General features: G+C 38.2%; 2 protein-coding genes across 2 annotated transcripts in view; one reads left to right on the forward strand and one right to left on the reverse strand.

Moving 5' to 3' along the window:
- The window catches only part of trpv6 (transient receptor potential cation channel, subfamily V, member 6), a 9,226-nt gene extending 2,635 nt beyond the window's left edge, over positions 1 to 6,591 (forward strand). Inside the window, exons 5-17 of the mRNA XM_007550077.2 lie at positions 241 to 381; positions 537 to 635; positions 808 to 983; positions 1,053 to 1,199; positions 1,681 to 1,760; positions 1,860 to 1,995; positions 3,050 to 3,136; positions 3,226 to 3,302; positions 3,397 to 3,562; positions 3,698 to 3,764; positions 3,845 to 4,113; positions 4,204 to 4,310; positions 6,155 to 6,591. Of these exons, the coding sequence (XP_007550139.1) occupies positions 241 to 381; positions 537 to 635; positions 808 to 983; positions 1,053 to 1,199; positions 1,681 to 1,760; positions 1,860 to 1,995; positions 3,050 to 3,136; positions 3,226 to 3,302; positions 3,397 to 3,562; positions 3,698 to 3,764; positions 3,845 to 4,113; positions 4,204 to 4,310; positions 6,155 to 6,407 (1,805 nt within the window). The 3' untranslated portion in view covers positions 6,408 to 6,591. The remainder of the gene's footprint in view (positions 1 to 240; positions 382 to 536; positions 636 to 807; positions 984 to 1,052; positions 1,200 to 1,680; positions 1,761 to 1,859; positions 1,996 to 3,049; positions 3,137 to 3,225; positions 3,303 to 3,396; positions 3,563 to 3,697; positions 3,765 to 3,844; positions 4,114 to 4,203; positions 4,311 to 6,154) is intronic.
- An 84-nt stretch (positions 6,592 to 6,675) lies between these two features.
- Positions 6,676 to 9,414, reverse strand: LOC103136708 (natural killer cells antigen CD94). The gene is made up of 6 exons (XM_007550078.2): positions 9,250 to 9,414; positions 9,070 to 9,174; positions 8,710 to 8,826; positions 7,980 to 8,131; positions 7,779 to 7,876; positions 6,676 to 7,058 (listed from the first exon to the last, which is right to left on the reverse strand). The coding sequence occupies exons 1-6, from the start codon at positions 9,338 to 9,340 to the stop codon at positions 6,932 to 6,934; spliced, it is 690 nt and encodes a 229-aa protein (XP_007550140.1). The 5' UTR covers positions 9,341 to 9,414; the 3' UTR covers positions 6,676 to 6,931.
- Positions 9,415 to 13,222: the final 3,808 nt, after the last annotated feature.

The raw sequence follows: 13,222 nt of genomic DNA on the forward strand, positions 1-13,222 counted from the left end.
ATGGATGGATGGATGGATGGATGGATGGATGGATGGATGGATGGATGGATGGATGGATGGATGGATGGATGGATGGATGGATGGATATTTTGAAGTTAATCATTAATTCTGGGAATACATTTCTTTCTTTTAAAATTAAAGTCAATCTAGATAAATAAATCTTCATAATCTAACATGCTGCCTTTTTTTAAGACTTACAATTTTCAAAAATGACCATATCATTGTTTATCTGTGCCTCAGGTGTCACTCCTCTCCACATCGCTGTAGTGAATCAGAACCTCAACCTGGTTCGTCATCTGATCAGCCGTGGAGGAGACGTCATCAACCCTCGAGTCACTGGTCTGTATTTCAGGAAGAGGATAGGAGGACTTTTTTACTGCGGTAAGTCAGCACAATCTCGCAATAACAACATACCAGGGATATTGACTTGTTTCTGGTATTTGTTTTGTATTTGTGTAAAATAAGCTTCTTTGTTGTCTTTCAATGTGATAAAAATCACGGGGTGTAATTTTTATGCATCTGTGTTTGCGCTACAGGTGAGCACATCCTGTCTTTTGCTGCTTGTACCGGTAATGAGGACATCATCGCCATGCTGATCGACGCTGGGGCCAGCACCAGGATCCAAGACTACCTAGGTCTGAAATCCCCGTTCAAGAATTGGAAATTTAATTACGATTGACTAACATAATAACATGACATGTGGTTCCAACTATAACAAACAATTTACAAATAAACTCTGTTAATATGCCTTTATTTTATTTTAATCCATTTTATTTGGCTTTTATCTCCATGCATCTCATCTTCTAGGAAACACACTGCTTCACATTTTAGTCCTGCAGCCCAATAAGACCACGGCGTGCCAAGCCATTGACCTGATATTGGCCCGTGATGTGGAGCTGGACCAGCCGGTGCCCCTCGACATGGTGCCCAACAACAGAGGCCTCACACCTTTCAAACTGGCTGCCAAGGAGGGAAACATCGTGGTGAGTGCAGAGCACAGGGGGAAAAGAAAGCTGCGGCAGATTATTTCACTAATGCAGCGTTTCTCTCAGGTGTTTCAGCACCTGGTTAATAAAAGGCGCGTCGTCCAGTGGAGCCTGGGCCCCTTGAGCTCCCACCTGTACGACCTGACTGAAATCGACTCGTGGGCTGACACCATGTCGGTGCTGGAAGTGATAGTGGGCAGCCAGAAGAGAGAGGTAGAGATCACATAGGTGTTAAGATTTAGTATTTGGTTTGATTTATCGATTCATTTGGCACCGTATATAAAAAAAAAAGACAAAAATGCATGTCATACCCTTTACTGGGTAATATATACACATGCATATATGGAGAAATATGTACAATAAAGATGCATACAGCACAGACAAAACACTGTCTAGGTTGTCCAGTTAATGTTTTATGTAATAACTACTGTAGTTAACACAGAAACAAAAAGTGGATGTAGCTTGAAAAGGATTGGGAATAAAACAAATTTATTTACCCCCGCTCTATGTCCACACATAAACCATGTGGTTGCCACTGTAATTTAAGATTTGGTCAAATTTGTGTTATGAATATAATTATATTTACCAATTTGAAATATTGGCAAATATTTCAAATTGGTAAATATAGTTTAGTATTTTAGTAAGTATGAATATTGCGGTGGAAAAATAACATTTGTTTTTTTTTTTAAAAAAGGCGAGGAGGATTCTGGAGGTGACTCCTGTGAGGCAGCTGGTCAGACTGAAGTGGAATCTGTATGGGAAATATTACCTCAGGTAGTTTCATCTTTGTGTGGAGTAAAAAAAAAATAAATGAAATGTAGATGGATACACCGTGTTTTTAACAGTGTTTTTTCTCCACCTCTCCTATGTCAGACTGCTTCTCCTCCTGTACCTTCTGTACATAGGGACCTTCACCCTGTCCTGTATCTTCCGCCCTCTAAAGGACGCTGACAGGAACTACACAGACACGGACCTGGACAAAACCATCCGGGTTCAGAAGACCCTCAACGTGGGTTGCACTCGTGAATTCACAGCACAAATGTTGAAGTTTTAGGTTTACCACATACAACTAGAACTGTTTTTTGAGCATAAGCAAACCTCAACAGTGCAGTTACATAATGTTTGAAGCTTACTTGAGTAGATTTAACTTCATCATATAATTTGTAATAAAACGGTAAAATAATAATTTTTTATTGCATTTATCGGATATTCCTTTTTAGAAGCACATATTATATACATTCAGACTCAGTTTGACAGTTAAAATCTGAAGATACAATGTGGCATAATTTCTATTATTTAGATGAATGATTATAATTAAGTTTCTCACTGGAAAGAATAATTTCCTATTTAACTGCCTCAGCTTTAAGTTTAATTAATTTAAAGCAATTTCACATCAAACACGTATCTAAACAGATACATTTCTTTTATATGCAGTAATTGTAAACACACTGTAAACACAGTGCTTACACTTCTTTAATAACCATTCATGGTGAATAAATATACTGTGTTTCAGTTGCATAATCTGTAACCTATCATTTAATTAGATTACAGGTATTATTTAGCTGAACAAAATACCACAACAAAAGTAATAATTTTGGTTGAAAAAGCAGTAGTGCCACAACTCTTTAAGGAATCACATACAGGAAATATGGAGGAGAAGTTTTATTTTTAAATTTATAGTTCTGAGGTTATAATATAATATTCTGAGAATTAAGTATTTCTTTAGTCACAATCATCCAGATTAACAGAAGTAAACCCATTTAAAACATGTGTCTAATGAATTTATGCCATATAGTTTTAATTTTGGAAATTAATTAGCTGTTCAATGATATTCCCATTTATTGTGATTCACATGTATTTGCTTTCCTGTTCCTCTGAACGTCTATAAACAAACTAGACGTTGATGAACCGGTGTGAAGGCATGTTTCCTATAATGTTCCCTTTTTTAACTCATCTTCAAACCGTGACGACTAAGTTGTCAGGGGTTTTTTTAATCCCACCACATGGATGTAAACATCAAACTGAGCGCTGATGCTCGCTGTATTTTCCTGCTCCTGCTTCAGGAGAGTTATGTGACTTATGGGGACAGTCTGCGGCTGGCTGGAGAGGTCATCAGCGTCCTGGGAGCCATACTCATCCTGGTGCTGGAGGTCAGCACATGACTCATGTCCTATCTTTATGCTTTTATGAAGCAGTTGTGTGTGCTAAAGCGTCCTCCTCCGTGTCACTTTACCAACAGATCCCTGATATACTGAGAGTCGGAGCAAAGCGTTACTTCGGCCAGACGGCATTGGGAGGACCCTTCCATGTCATACTGTAAATAGAAGCATTTTTACAGCAGGGACACGACAGCAAAGTTCGCAGACCTGTTGTTTGATGCTTCTGCTGTTGTCTGTGATGTTTTGTGCAGAATAAGCTACGCGACCTTGGTGGTGCTGCTGTGTGTGTTCAGAGCATGCGAGGTGCACGGGGAAAGGGAAGTGATGGCGGTGTGTCTGCTTCTTGGCTGGTGCAACGTCATGTTCTTCGCTCGCGGGTTTGAAATGCTCGGCCCGTACGTCATCATGATACAGAAGGTGAGAAGGAGTGCCAAAGTTATGCGTTGCTTTGCAATACGCCAACATATTACAGCTGTTAATGGTGCAGTACAACGTGACAGGGTGATTTATGTGGCTTTTTAAAAAATCCCTCTTTCTTTCATTTCCTCCTAGATTATATTTGGAGACCTGACGAAGTTTATGTGGCTGAGTGTCATTATCCTCATCGGTTTTTCCACCTGTAAGTGTTTATTCTTGGCGTTTTTTACATTCTTCGAAATTGTTTTTCTCGCTCACGTGTTTGTCTAATCTCCCCCTTAGCTCTTTGGATGGTATACATGACCCAAGACCCAAGTTCTATCCCTCAATACACGTCCTACCCCATCACCCTCTTCTCCGTGTTTGAGCTCAGCGTGGGTCTGATCGACCTGCCTGTGGATCACACCTTCATAACACCCCCCATCGTCCACGTGCTGCACGTCTGCTTGTCTATAGTCTGCTACATGCTGCTGAGCAACGTGCTGATCGCCATGATGAGTGACACACAGTGGAGGGTGGCCCAAGAGAGAGACGAGCTCTGGAGGACTCAGGTAGCTGTTAAGCGCTCTCACGTCATCACCCTGTCAGTGTGGATTCAGCACTGCTGTGTCATGCTTACAGCTGGGATATTTGTTGTTCAGGTTGTAGCCACGACTTTGATGCTGGAGAGGCGGCTTCCTCGCTGTCTGTGGCCTCGGCTCGGCGTGTGTGGGCTCAGCTTCGGCCTTAAAGAGCGTTGGTATCTCAGGTAAGAGAATGTGGCTCAGATCTCCAAGAGATAAATTGCTTAAGTAGCGTATGATAACAAGAGCCGGAAAAGACAATTACTAAAAACAAACTCTTCAAATCAGATCTTAAATCGGCTCAAAATAAATAAAAAAAAAAAAAAAAAAAAAAAGTTTCACTTTGAGTTTGCAAGAAAATCACTGAGGCTGCAAGTCATTTAACAACCAGATGGATGAAACAATTCCAGACAAAAATCGGTTAGAAGCTGGAAAAGGCTTAAAAAATGAGCAGATACTTTACCCACCAGCAGGTTAACGACCCTGAACAAACATCCAGAAATCCAAGAAATGGTGTACATTAAAGCATCCAACAACCCAAGGATCAGTAAATAAACCTAAAAATTGCAGTTGACAAACACTTAACGTTCACTCTGAGTCTGAGATGCTCTATAAAGAGAAATAGCAAATAAAAATCAGCTTCTCGTTGTTCAAAACTGGCAGAGAATTGCCTCAGAAGACTTGTAGTTGTTATTGCAGAGATAGGAGGTTTTATAAAGATGGACTGAAGGAACCTGAGGATAAATTTAATCCACAATTTTCAGATCCACATTTTTGTCTTGGTTTGTCCTTTAAAACCCGAGTGAAGTACTGATGTTGGCTTAGGATAAAATGTGAAAAAAATTTGGAGGGCGTCGTTGTGATAGAAAAAAGAAAAGTGCAAAAGGAGGGAATTGATTGATCAGGAATGTGTGAGCTCCTTGTCCTCGGAAAGTGCTGGATTATAATCAAACCAGTGGAAATCATTCAATATGAAAGCCTGTGGTGATTTTTTTTTTTATTATTCTAATGATGTTTTCCACATATTTATCATCACTTTTTTTCTGCATTGCTTTGGACCTCGAATGGAAATGTCACTTCACTATTTGTAGAAGAAACAATTCAGTATTTTATGCATTAAAGACTTTTTTGCACTTAATATTTTTTAGTTGTTGTTTTTTAACAAGCCTCTCCTGAACCACATCCTCTGGTAGATGAGACAAACCTCCTGTAGAATGAAAATAGTCTTAGAGATAAAATGCTTTATGCTTGACCTTCTGAAAAAAAAACATGTACTGAAAAGATAAAACTGAAGATCTGCTGAGGCTTTACGGTAAAAAGGCACAACTTTTATGATTTACCAGAGTATTTTTGTCCTAAAGCATTCCAAAGTCTCATACTGTAACTTAAAGTAAGGTTTAATTTAAAAAGTTACCTTTGCAGCAGTTTATTTATTTTCAATTGAATTTTTTTTATGTTATTTGTAATTGCTCTCTGTTTTATTTTTCATTTTAGAAAAACTAATTTCAGTAGAACTGGCACAGAATGGCTCTCTGGGTAATCAGTTAAAAGTGGAGGGAACCTTCAAGGCTGGTGCTCCCCCTGGTGGTGGCTAAACTACATAGCAACTTAACATTAAAGCACAAATAAAAGCGGAGAGTCAAGCAAACATTTTGTTAGCAGAAATAGTTTTATAGATGTTTCTGTTCACATAAAAGCAAGCTGCTACAGGAAGTGAATTAATCCAACCTTTCAGTTCATTCATTACAAACTTAAACTTATCCTGGTTATCAAACAATCTTTTCTTCATGCTATTATTCAAACAAGTCAAAATGTTTTCTATCCAAGGAAATCAAATAGATTGCCACAAAGGCATAAATATACAAACTATCAAAAGGGATGAAAATGATCAGCACCATGTTTGCTTTTTAATTTTACTTGACTGAACTGAAACGTGACCTCCAGCCCAAGAGCGTGTTTTGAGTTTGAACGTTGTTCATGTTCCATAAAAGTTCGCCGACTGCGATTTACTGAAGCTCCTCTTTTGCAGGGTCGAAGACAGGAACGACCCCATGATGCAAAAGATGCGACGCTACGTCAAGGTCTTCTCTAGTCTGGATGAGAAGGAGGGCGTCGAAAAGTCAGACTCAGCGAAGGACAGCCCGGTGCTCCGACACAAAAACACAGGCAAGAGGAAGGCACAGGAGGGGTGGGACATGATTCGTAACAGCGCTTTCGGTTTGGAGATGGAGCAGATGGAGCAGAAGGAGCCGATGGAGATCCAGGACATCAGATACGTTTAAAGCGAAACTATGGGTGATCATAATCTAAACTTTTCGATGCAACGACACGTCACTGACTTGAAAATGTATCTGGTGTTTTTTTTCTTTGTAGTGAACTGTGCAATTATTCTTGCAGTATTACGCTATAGTGAAGCATGTTATTTTTTATAGCAATATATATCAAAAAATTATATGTAGCAGAAATGTATACAGAGGGAACATAATATTGAAACATTCCACGTGACAAAAAGGTGAATGCACACGTTTGTATGAAAATAAAGCGGTATTAAAACAAAACCTGCTGATCTTTATTTGAGTCGACATGAAATGTATCGTCATAAAACATCATAGGGTCCTGGCTAAAGTCGATGAAAGCTAAACTACTAAGGCAGGAATCAGCAGTAAGCATAACTCAATGGCATACATTGGATTCAGAAATGTAATATTTACTTCATCTAAGAAGCTTGGATATGATTGGAGTGTGGCGTGAGAACAAGCTGTTGGTTGTGTTGCTATGGAGACGATTGCTGATGAGACAGTTTCCATCAGAACTGCAGCTGACAGATGAAGTAGGTGGTGGACTGACAGGAAGCTCTGTCCCAGTTCTTCTCAGCCGGGCCGTCACTGTTCAGATAGGCGCAGTCTCCACTGTGTGCAGCTTCAGTCCAGTAGCTGCAAACGTAACAGCAATTAATGTTAAAGACCAAACTGAATATACAGGAAATTAAGTTCTGATGAAAGTGAAATATCGTCTGGTGTTTGTAGCTCTTTTTGAAAAAGACAAAAACCAGCCTGAGACAGGAAGCTGATTTTAGCTTTAGTTTCTTTATCTTACCATGTCGAAAACAAAATTTGGCTCCGTTCTAAAATGGAGAAATTAACCGCATTTTTTTTTTAATCTAGTCCCACCCGCATTTTTGATAAATGTATCACAAATGCAGAGTGTGTGTATATGTTAATGTCAACTTTATTTATGAAGCACTTAGCAACAAACAAGCTGCACCAAGTCCTGCACAGTAAAAACAAAATAATTAATTGGAGTTAAAAAGAAAAAAAAAGGAAAAACATGTAGAATACACAAATAAAGTAACTAGTTTAAAAAGATTTAAAACAAGCAAAAATAGTATTAGTTAAGATGTGAAGCTCTATTTAATTCAAACGTGGAAAAAGCAGAGGTAGGTCTTTATAAGGTCTTGAGATTGTGAGACTCTTAGATGCATCGGAACATTATTTCACAGTTTTGAGCCTTTTCAGGCAAGACAAAGCAGAATAAATGAGGAGAAATCATTTAATACGATTATAAAACGGATCAATATTTAGCTGTCAGTTGTCTCGTAAATCATCCTAATCATCACTGGATGTTTCATGTACACATTATTTCTCTACATTCACCTCTGCTGGAGTTTATTGTTGTTGACCCAGGTCCATGTGGAGTCTTCAAGTCTCAGTCCAATCCAGTACTTCAGATTCCCTTTCCTTGTCAGGAAGTTCTGGAGCAAAAGGCAGAAAAAGATTTGCACGAAATGCACTGTGCAAATAATCATAACCTAACAAACTGCTAAAAGTGACAACAACAAGTGTCACAGTGCAAACCTGAACAGTCTGGTTGGTAACAATAGCCAGAGATCCTCCACTGGAGCTGCAGTTCTTCTGACTCTCTGACCAGGTCAGTCTGGTGGTGGACAGGAAAAAACAGGAAGTGCCAAAGGTGAGCCAGCCGCTGGCGCACTGCCGGCAGGGAAGCTCTAAAAGATGAGGCAGATCAGGTGTGTTAAAACCTAACACAAAAAAAAGATTAAAAAAAAAAAAACTCTACAAATATTCACTAAAACAGATGTTTAGGTATATAAAAAAGTGTTTTTTTTTGTTGTTGTTTTTTAACGCTCAATACAGTCATTTCTGTAATGAGTGCTTTCAAAATGATCCAAAATTACAAACTGCCCCGCAGCAGATGATTCCTACAACCCTGTAAACTACAGAAGTGCAACATAGTTTACGAGTGAAATGTCCGACAACATAACAAAAAAGATCTCAACAACTTTGCTCCCACAGTTGAGTAACAACTTTAAATGACTTCGACATATTGTTTATCTGCTGTGGGCTGTTTTCAAGGCTTAATACTTTGTTTTGTTCCTTTTTGTCAGCAGAATTTGCTGTCATGGTCAGAGAAAACGAGACGAAAAGCAAAACACCTGCAGAAAGATTGGATAACTTCTGATCAGGCAAAGGTCTGGTAAAGCAAAACTATCTTGAAAAATACAATACAAGATAAAGTATCAGATGTTTAAAAGTTTTTGTCTCATTTTGTCAAATTTACACTTACTCTTGAATGTCGTCTTTGGGAAGCGGTTCTGGCAGTCCTCAAGGCTGCATGTTGGAGAAGGACTTTGTCGGTCATTAAATCTGCCATTTCCTTGGCAGGGTGTGGGTTCAGTTTGGACTAGAAGACAGAGGAGATTGGGAAGAGATATGAGGGCAAGAACAGCACCCTCAGGCTGCAGCTCTGCAGCCAGCAATGGACTGCATGGGAGATCTGTTGTTACAATGAAAGCTGGATCAAAGAATAAGATATTGCTTCCTAAAGCATGCTGGGTTTTCACTGTGTGCTATAATAACCTACTTTAGATCCGACATCTAACGTAGGTGTGTGATTTATGCATAATGCATGGCGGCGCGTACTCACGTTTCACACCGAGAACGACAACCACTATGAGAAGAATGAGGCAGATTATCGCGAGGATTAAACACAGCAGACGGTGCCGTCCTGTTTTTCCTTCATCCTGTTTGCCTGAAGAGGAGAACCAAATGTCAGTGAGCTCTTACAAAGACCACCGTCAGAGTGGAAAAAACACGTCAACCCTACCTTTCTTTCCCTGCAGCTCAACCGACAATTTTGCTTCATCTGGTTTCTCTTTTTTATCCTCAAAGTAGCTGCGAAAAAATTTGATGTACATTTAGAAAGCTGTCCTAAATGGCCTGGCCAGGCAGGGTGCTTATTCTTTTGTGTTCTAGCTCAAGTGTGCCTTGGGTAGAGTTTAAAGAGTCCCCCTCCCAACGCAAGCACCATGACAACGCCCAGTAATTTCTAAATTATTCACGTAGCACAGAGCTTGTCCTTGAATGCCCCCAAGCTTTAATCTCTTTCTCTTGAAGAAACAGTCACAATAGAGACTTTGTACTCCAAAACAAGAGATAGGGTTTCACTGGAAGCCATATTAGATCCGTGTTTGGGTCACACTTATCATAACGAACGTATGCTGACAACTTCAGTGCAGGAAAAGTAATTAGAACAAGGTCGTGTTCAAAACCATTTAGACAACAATAGGAAAATAGCTCAAGAAGCTTTAGTTGTAGATGTGCATTACTCAATATTACACTTTGAAAACTCACAGAACATTGAGAACACACCAGGCTCTCGCAAAAGTCCCAATAGAATCTTTTAAAGCACCTTCCCTATTTACTTTACTTTATTGTAATGGTATGAAATTTGATACCCTTGTAGAACTTCTCTACAAATATCCAAAACTTTCCTTTCCCCGTGCTTCTGCAACAAACAGGAAGTCATTCATCTTTGATTGAACTTGCCACTGTGACCCTGTTTTGACTGCTTATAGCTTCTGCTTTTGATCATCTTGAAATTTAGTGACTTTGCTCATAAGGCATGGGGGACCTACAGGGTTCAAAATTGTAGCTTTTTATCCGTGTCTAAGAGCCATGGCCAGTCTTCAAAAATTTGACTTCCCAACAAGAAAATGAAATTATTGCAGCTCTTACAAGAAAGGTCACAGAGACACAAAACTTTCTGTGATTCGTCCACATTTGGGCCCCAAGAAAAATCAACGGTGAAAAGCTGCCATCACCTAAAGCCCAACTCCAGAGAACAGGGAGAATGATGTTTTATTTCAGAAGGTCCGTATTTAAATTGTACTCTGAACAGTAACATAGCAGAGAGGCTTATTTTGACATATCGCCACCTGCATAGAATCATGTGTTATCTAAATGGTAGCTTGAAAAAAAAACAAAAAAAAAAACGAACAAACGACTATTCAATTTAGAAAACCCAGAATAAACGTAAAATGACATGTCTGCTAAATTTAGTTCCGTAAATCTGTGGATAAACATTTAGCATCTGGGTTACAGATTGATTAAATACTATTGAAAATGAATAGCATTTTCTTAAAATGCATGTAGCATCTCTTGTATGTAACCAGATAGAAATTTATGCTGTTTATTACAAATTTATTTTGTAAATTTACATGGGGAAATGGTTGTAAAATGAGGAAGAAAGATTCCTTTCTTCCTCTATATGTAAATGAGTTGTTTGCTGAACAAAAAAAATCACACACTTCAAGTATGCAGACCCACAATTGATACTGCTGCACTTTGCAAAACCAAAAACTAGAAACCATTTCAAATCTTTTAGAACGTTAAAGGCCCCCACCACTAAGTGACTGGCAGCCTGTTCATTTCTATGACATACTAAAGTGATCTCTTTCAAATGTAGCTTTTTTTAAAATTATATTTAGTACTACACATTATTCATTTTGTGAATGTTCATTTCTGCTGTGTTTATAACACATCAACACTAATTTAATGCTGAGATGCAAATATATCGATTCGGTTTCATTAGACGTGCAGAAACATGCATAAGTAAAACTACACCTTTTTTTGCAGCAGTGTGAGACCAGCTGAGGTTAAATAATTTCTAAAATATATATTTTTTTTAATTAAAAATTTGATCAATACTAATTAACATTTCACTGCTTTTTTGACTCCCTGCTTCTCCATGACTGTGTCTGATTCAATCACTTTCATAAACCTGACATTTTTTATTATTTAAAATATGAACAATGCTAGAAAATATTGCATGCAAAAATGCTAAAGAAAAAAAAACTATTAAAGAAGATGCACCTTTTAATGCATCACAAAATGACCTTATCCAGACTAAGTAACATGCTGAAGCATTTTACATTTTAGACGTATGGTTAATTCAGCTGAGACATTTTCCTCACTTGTCCTGTCCGCTAGTCTTTGCTGTACATCCAAAAGAAAAATATTCCTTTTCTGATTTGCAGACATACCATCTCCTGGTCTGACTGCCGGAGGAAAGGCTTCTACATAGACATCCTCAGACGGACTTTGCAGGCTTTCGTAACGGACTGGTTCTGCTTCCTCTAAAGACAAAAATACAAACACATCTGGAGCTCACTTTCAAATTTACACGCAATTAATTTAAACACCTGAGCACCATCCTCTGTGCTAATTCACTAAATATCTTTTCCTCACCTTGAGCTTTCACCTCCAGCATCGGCTCACCTGCCCCCTCCTCTTTGTTGCTTTGTGGGCTCTCTGCGGGGATCTCCTGCATCTCCATGGCTGCCTTTGCGTTAATTCCCTAAATTTTTATTCACCCAGAGAGTTTAAGTTTTCTGACAATGAGGGTTATGTAACTTTTTCAAAGTTCAAACACAAATGCAGAGTGATGCTAAGTTGCAAATATGTATAGGTCAAATTGGTTATAAAGAATAAGAGCAGCTCCTTATGTCTAGTCAACGTGTGACTCATTTCAAAGAAGACTCATCACTTCCCCTTAAACATTTCTTTTTATTTTATTTAATTCCGCCCTTCCCCTAAACTGCACGTAAACAACTGACAAATAGCTTTTGGGGTTTGATCTTGCCTCACATCTTAGCTCACTTGAAAGCAGTGCAATGTGTGATAATAATATCGTTTTTTTTTTATTCAGAGGAAAGACTTAGAGAAGAGAAATCTTTTAAGATGCTATGAAATCATTTACCGCCTTGGGCTTTATTTTCATTTTTTACCACATAAAAGCCTGAGATATTTTGTTATAAATAATGAATGACTGTGAAATGGAAGGCATTGTTTTTTTTTTTTAATGTATTGCAATTGAATATCTGCAAAGTATTATGTGTGTCTATTCAGCTCTTTTCAGTCCGATACCTTAAAGTATTTTTTTTAAAACATGCAAAACACAATATAAAGAAAACTGCAAATCAAGAACCCATCTGACTACATGACAAACTAAAAGATCTAAAGAAAGGCTAAAGAAATGTCCTTCTCTAAGGAAAGTTAGGAACAAAGTTATTATTTTAGTCTATAAATGGTTTCTAACCAATATCTAAAAGGCAATGCATATCAGCTGCTCCAGATGCACATCGCAACAATCAATGCAATGTAAATAATTAGTTTTGTTTAATAAAGTATCAATCTTGCCACAATTAGTGGTACCCCTCAAACATTTATATACAATAAATGTAAGGAAGCATTGCTTTTTCCATTGATCTGGTCTAATATTCTCAACATTTAATCTTTGTTTCTCATTAGCCATAATCATCCAGATTAACAGAAATAAACCCATTAAATGCATCAATCTGTGTAATGAGCTGACGGATACGTTTTAAATTAAAATTATATCTATTGGTATTACTTAATTGTTCAATGACTTTATTGTGATGCCCATGCATTGGTTTTGTTCTTCCTCTAAACATTTATAGACAAGCTAATTCCTTGTGAAGCTGACTCAGAATATGTTGATGAAGTGATATGAAGCCATCATTTAATCAGACCCTTTTTCACTTCCTTTTCTTCAAATTATTCACTGTCTCTCAAGTTTTCAGTGGGGGGGTAGGGGGGTTCCGCTATTGCATGTAAACAAGCTGAGCACTGATGCTCAACTGTATTTAAAATAAATTATTATTTTTCTGCTGTTGTTTGTAATGGTTTTCCCAGAATAAACGATGGGTCCTTGGTGCTGCTACTGTGTGTGTTCAGAGCTTGCAAGATACTTGCAGGAAGCCGAGTTGATGGCGCTC

This window comes from Poecilia formosa, unplaced genomic scaffold (genome assembly GCF_000485575.1).
Source record: "Poecilia formosa unplaced genomic scaffold, Poecilia_formosa-5.1.2 Scaffold34, whole genome shotgun sequence".
Lineage (NCBI taxonomy): Eukaryota > Metazoa > Chordata > Actinopteri > Cyprinodontiformes > Poeciliidae > Poecilia > Poecilia formosa.

Bases quoted from the DNA above. Each gene is read 5' to 3' on its own strand.
- LOC103136708 (XM_007550078.2), bottom strand. From the start codon at position 9,340: ATGTACATCAAATTTTTTCGCAGCTACTTTGAGGATAAAAAAGAGAAA. The intron at 8,132-8,709 runs GTAAGTGTAAAT...CTCATCTTTTAG, and splicing joins CCCAAAGACGACATTCAAGA to AGCTTCCCTGCCGGCAGTGC. The intron at 7,877-7,979 runs GTTTGCACTGTG...CTTTTGCTCCAG, and splicing joins TTACCAACCAGACTGTTCAG to AACTTCCTGACAAGGAAAGG.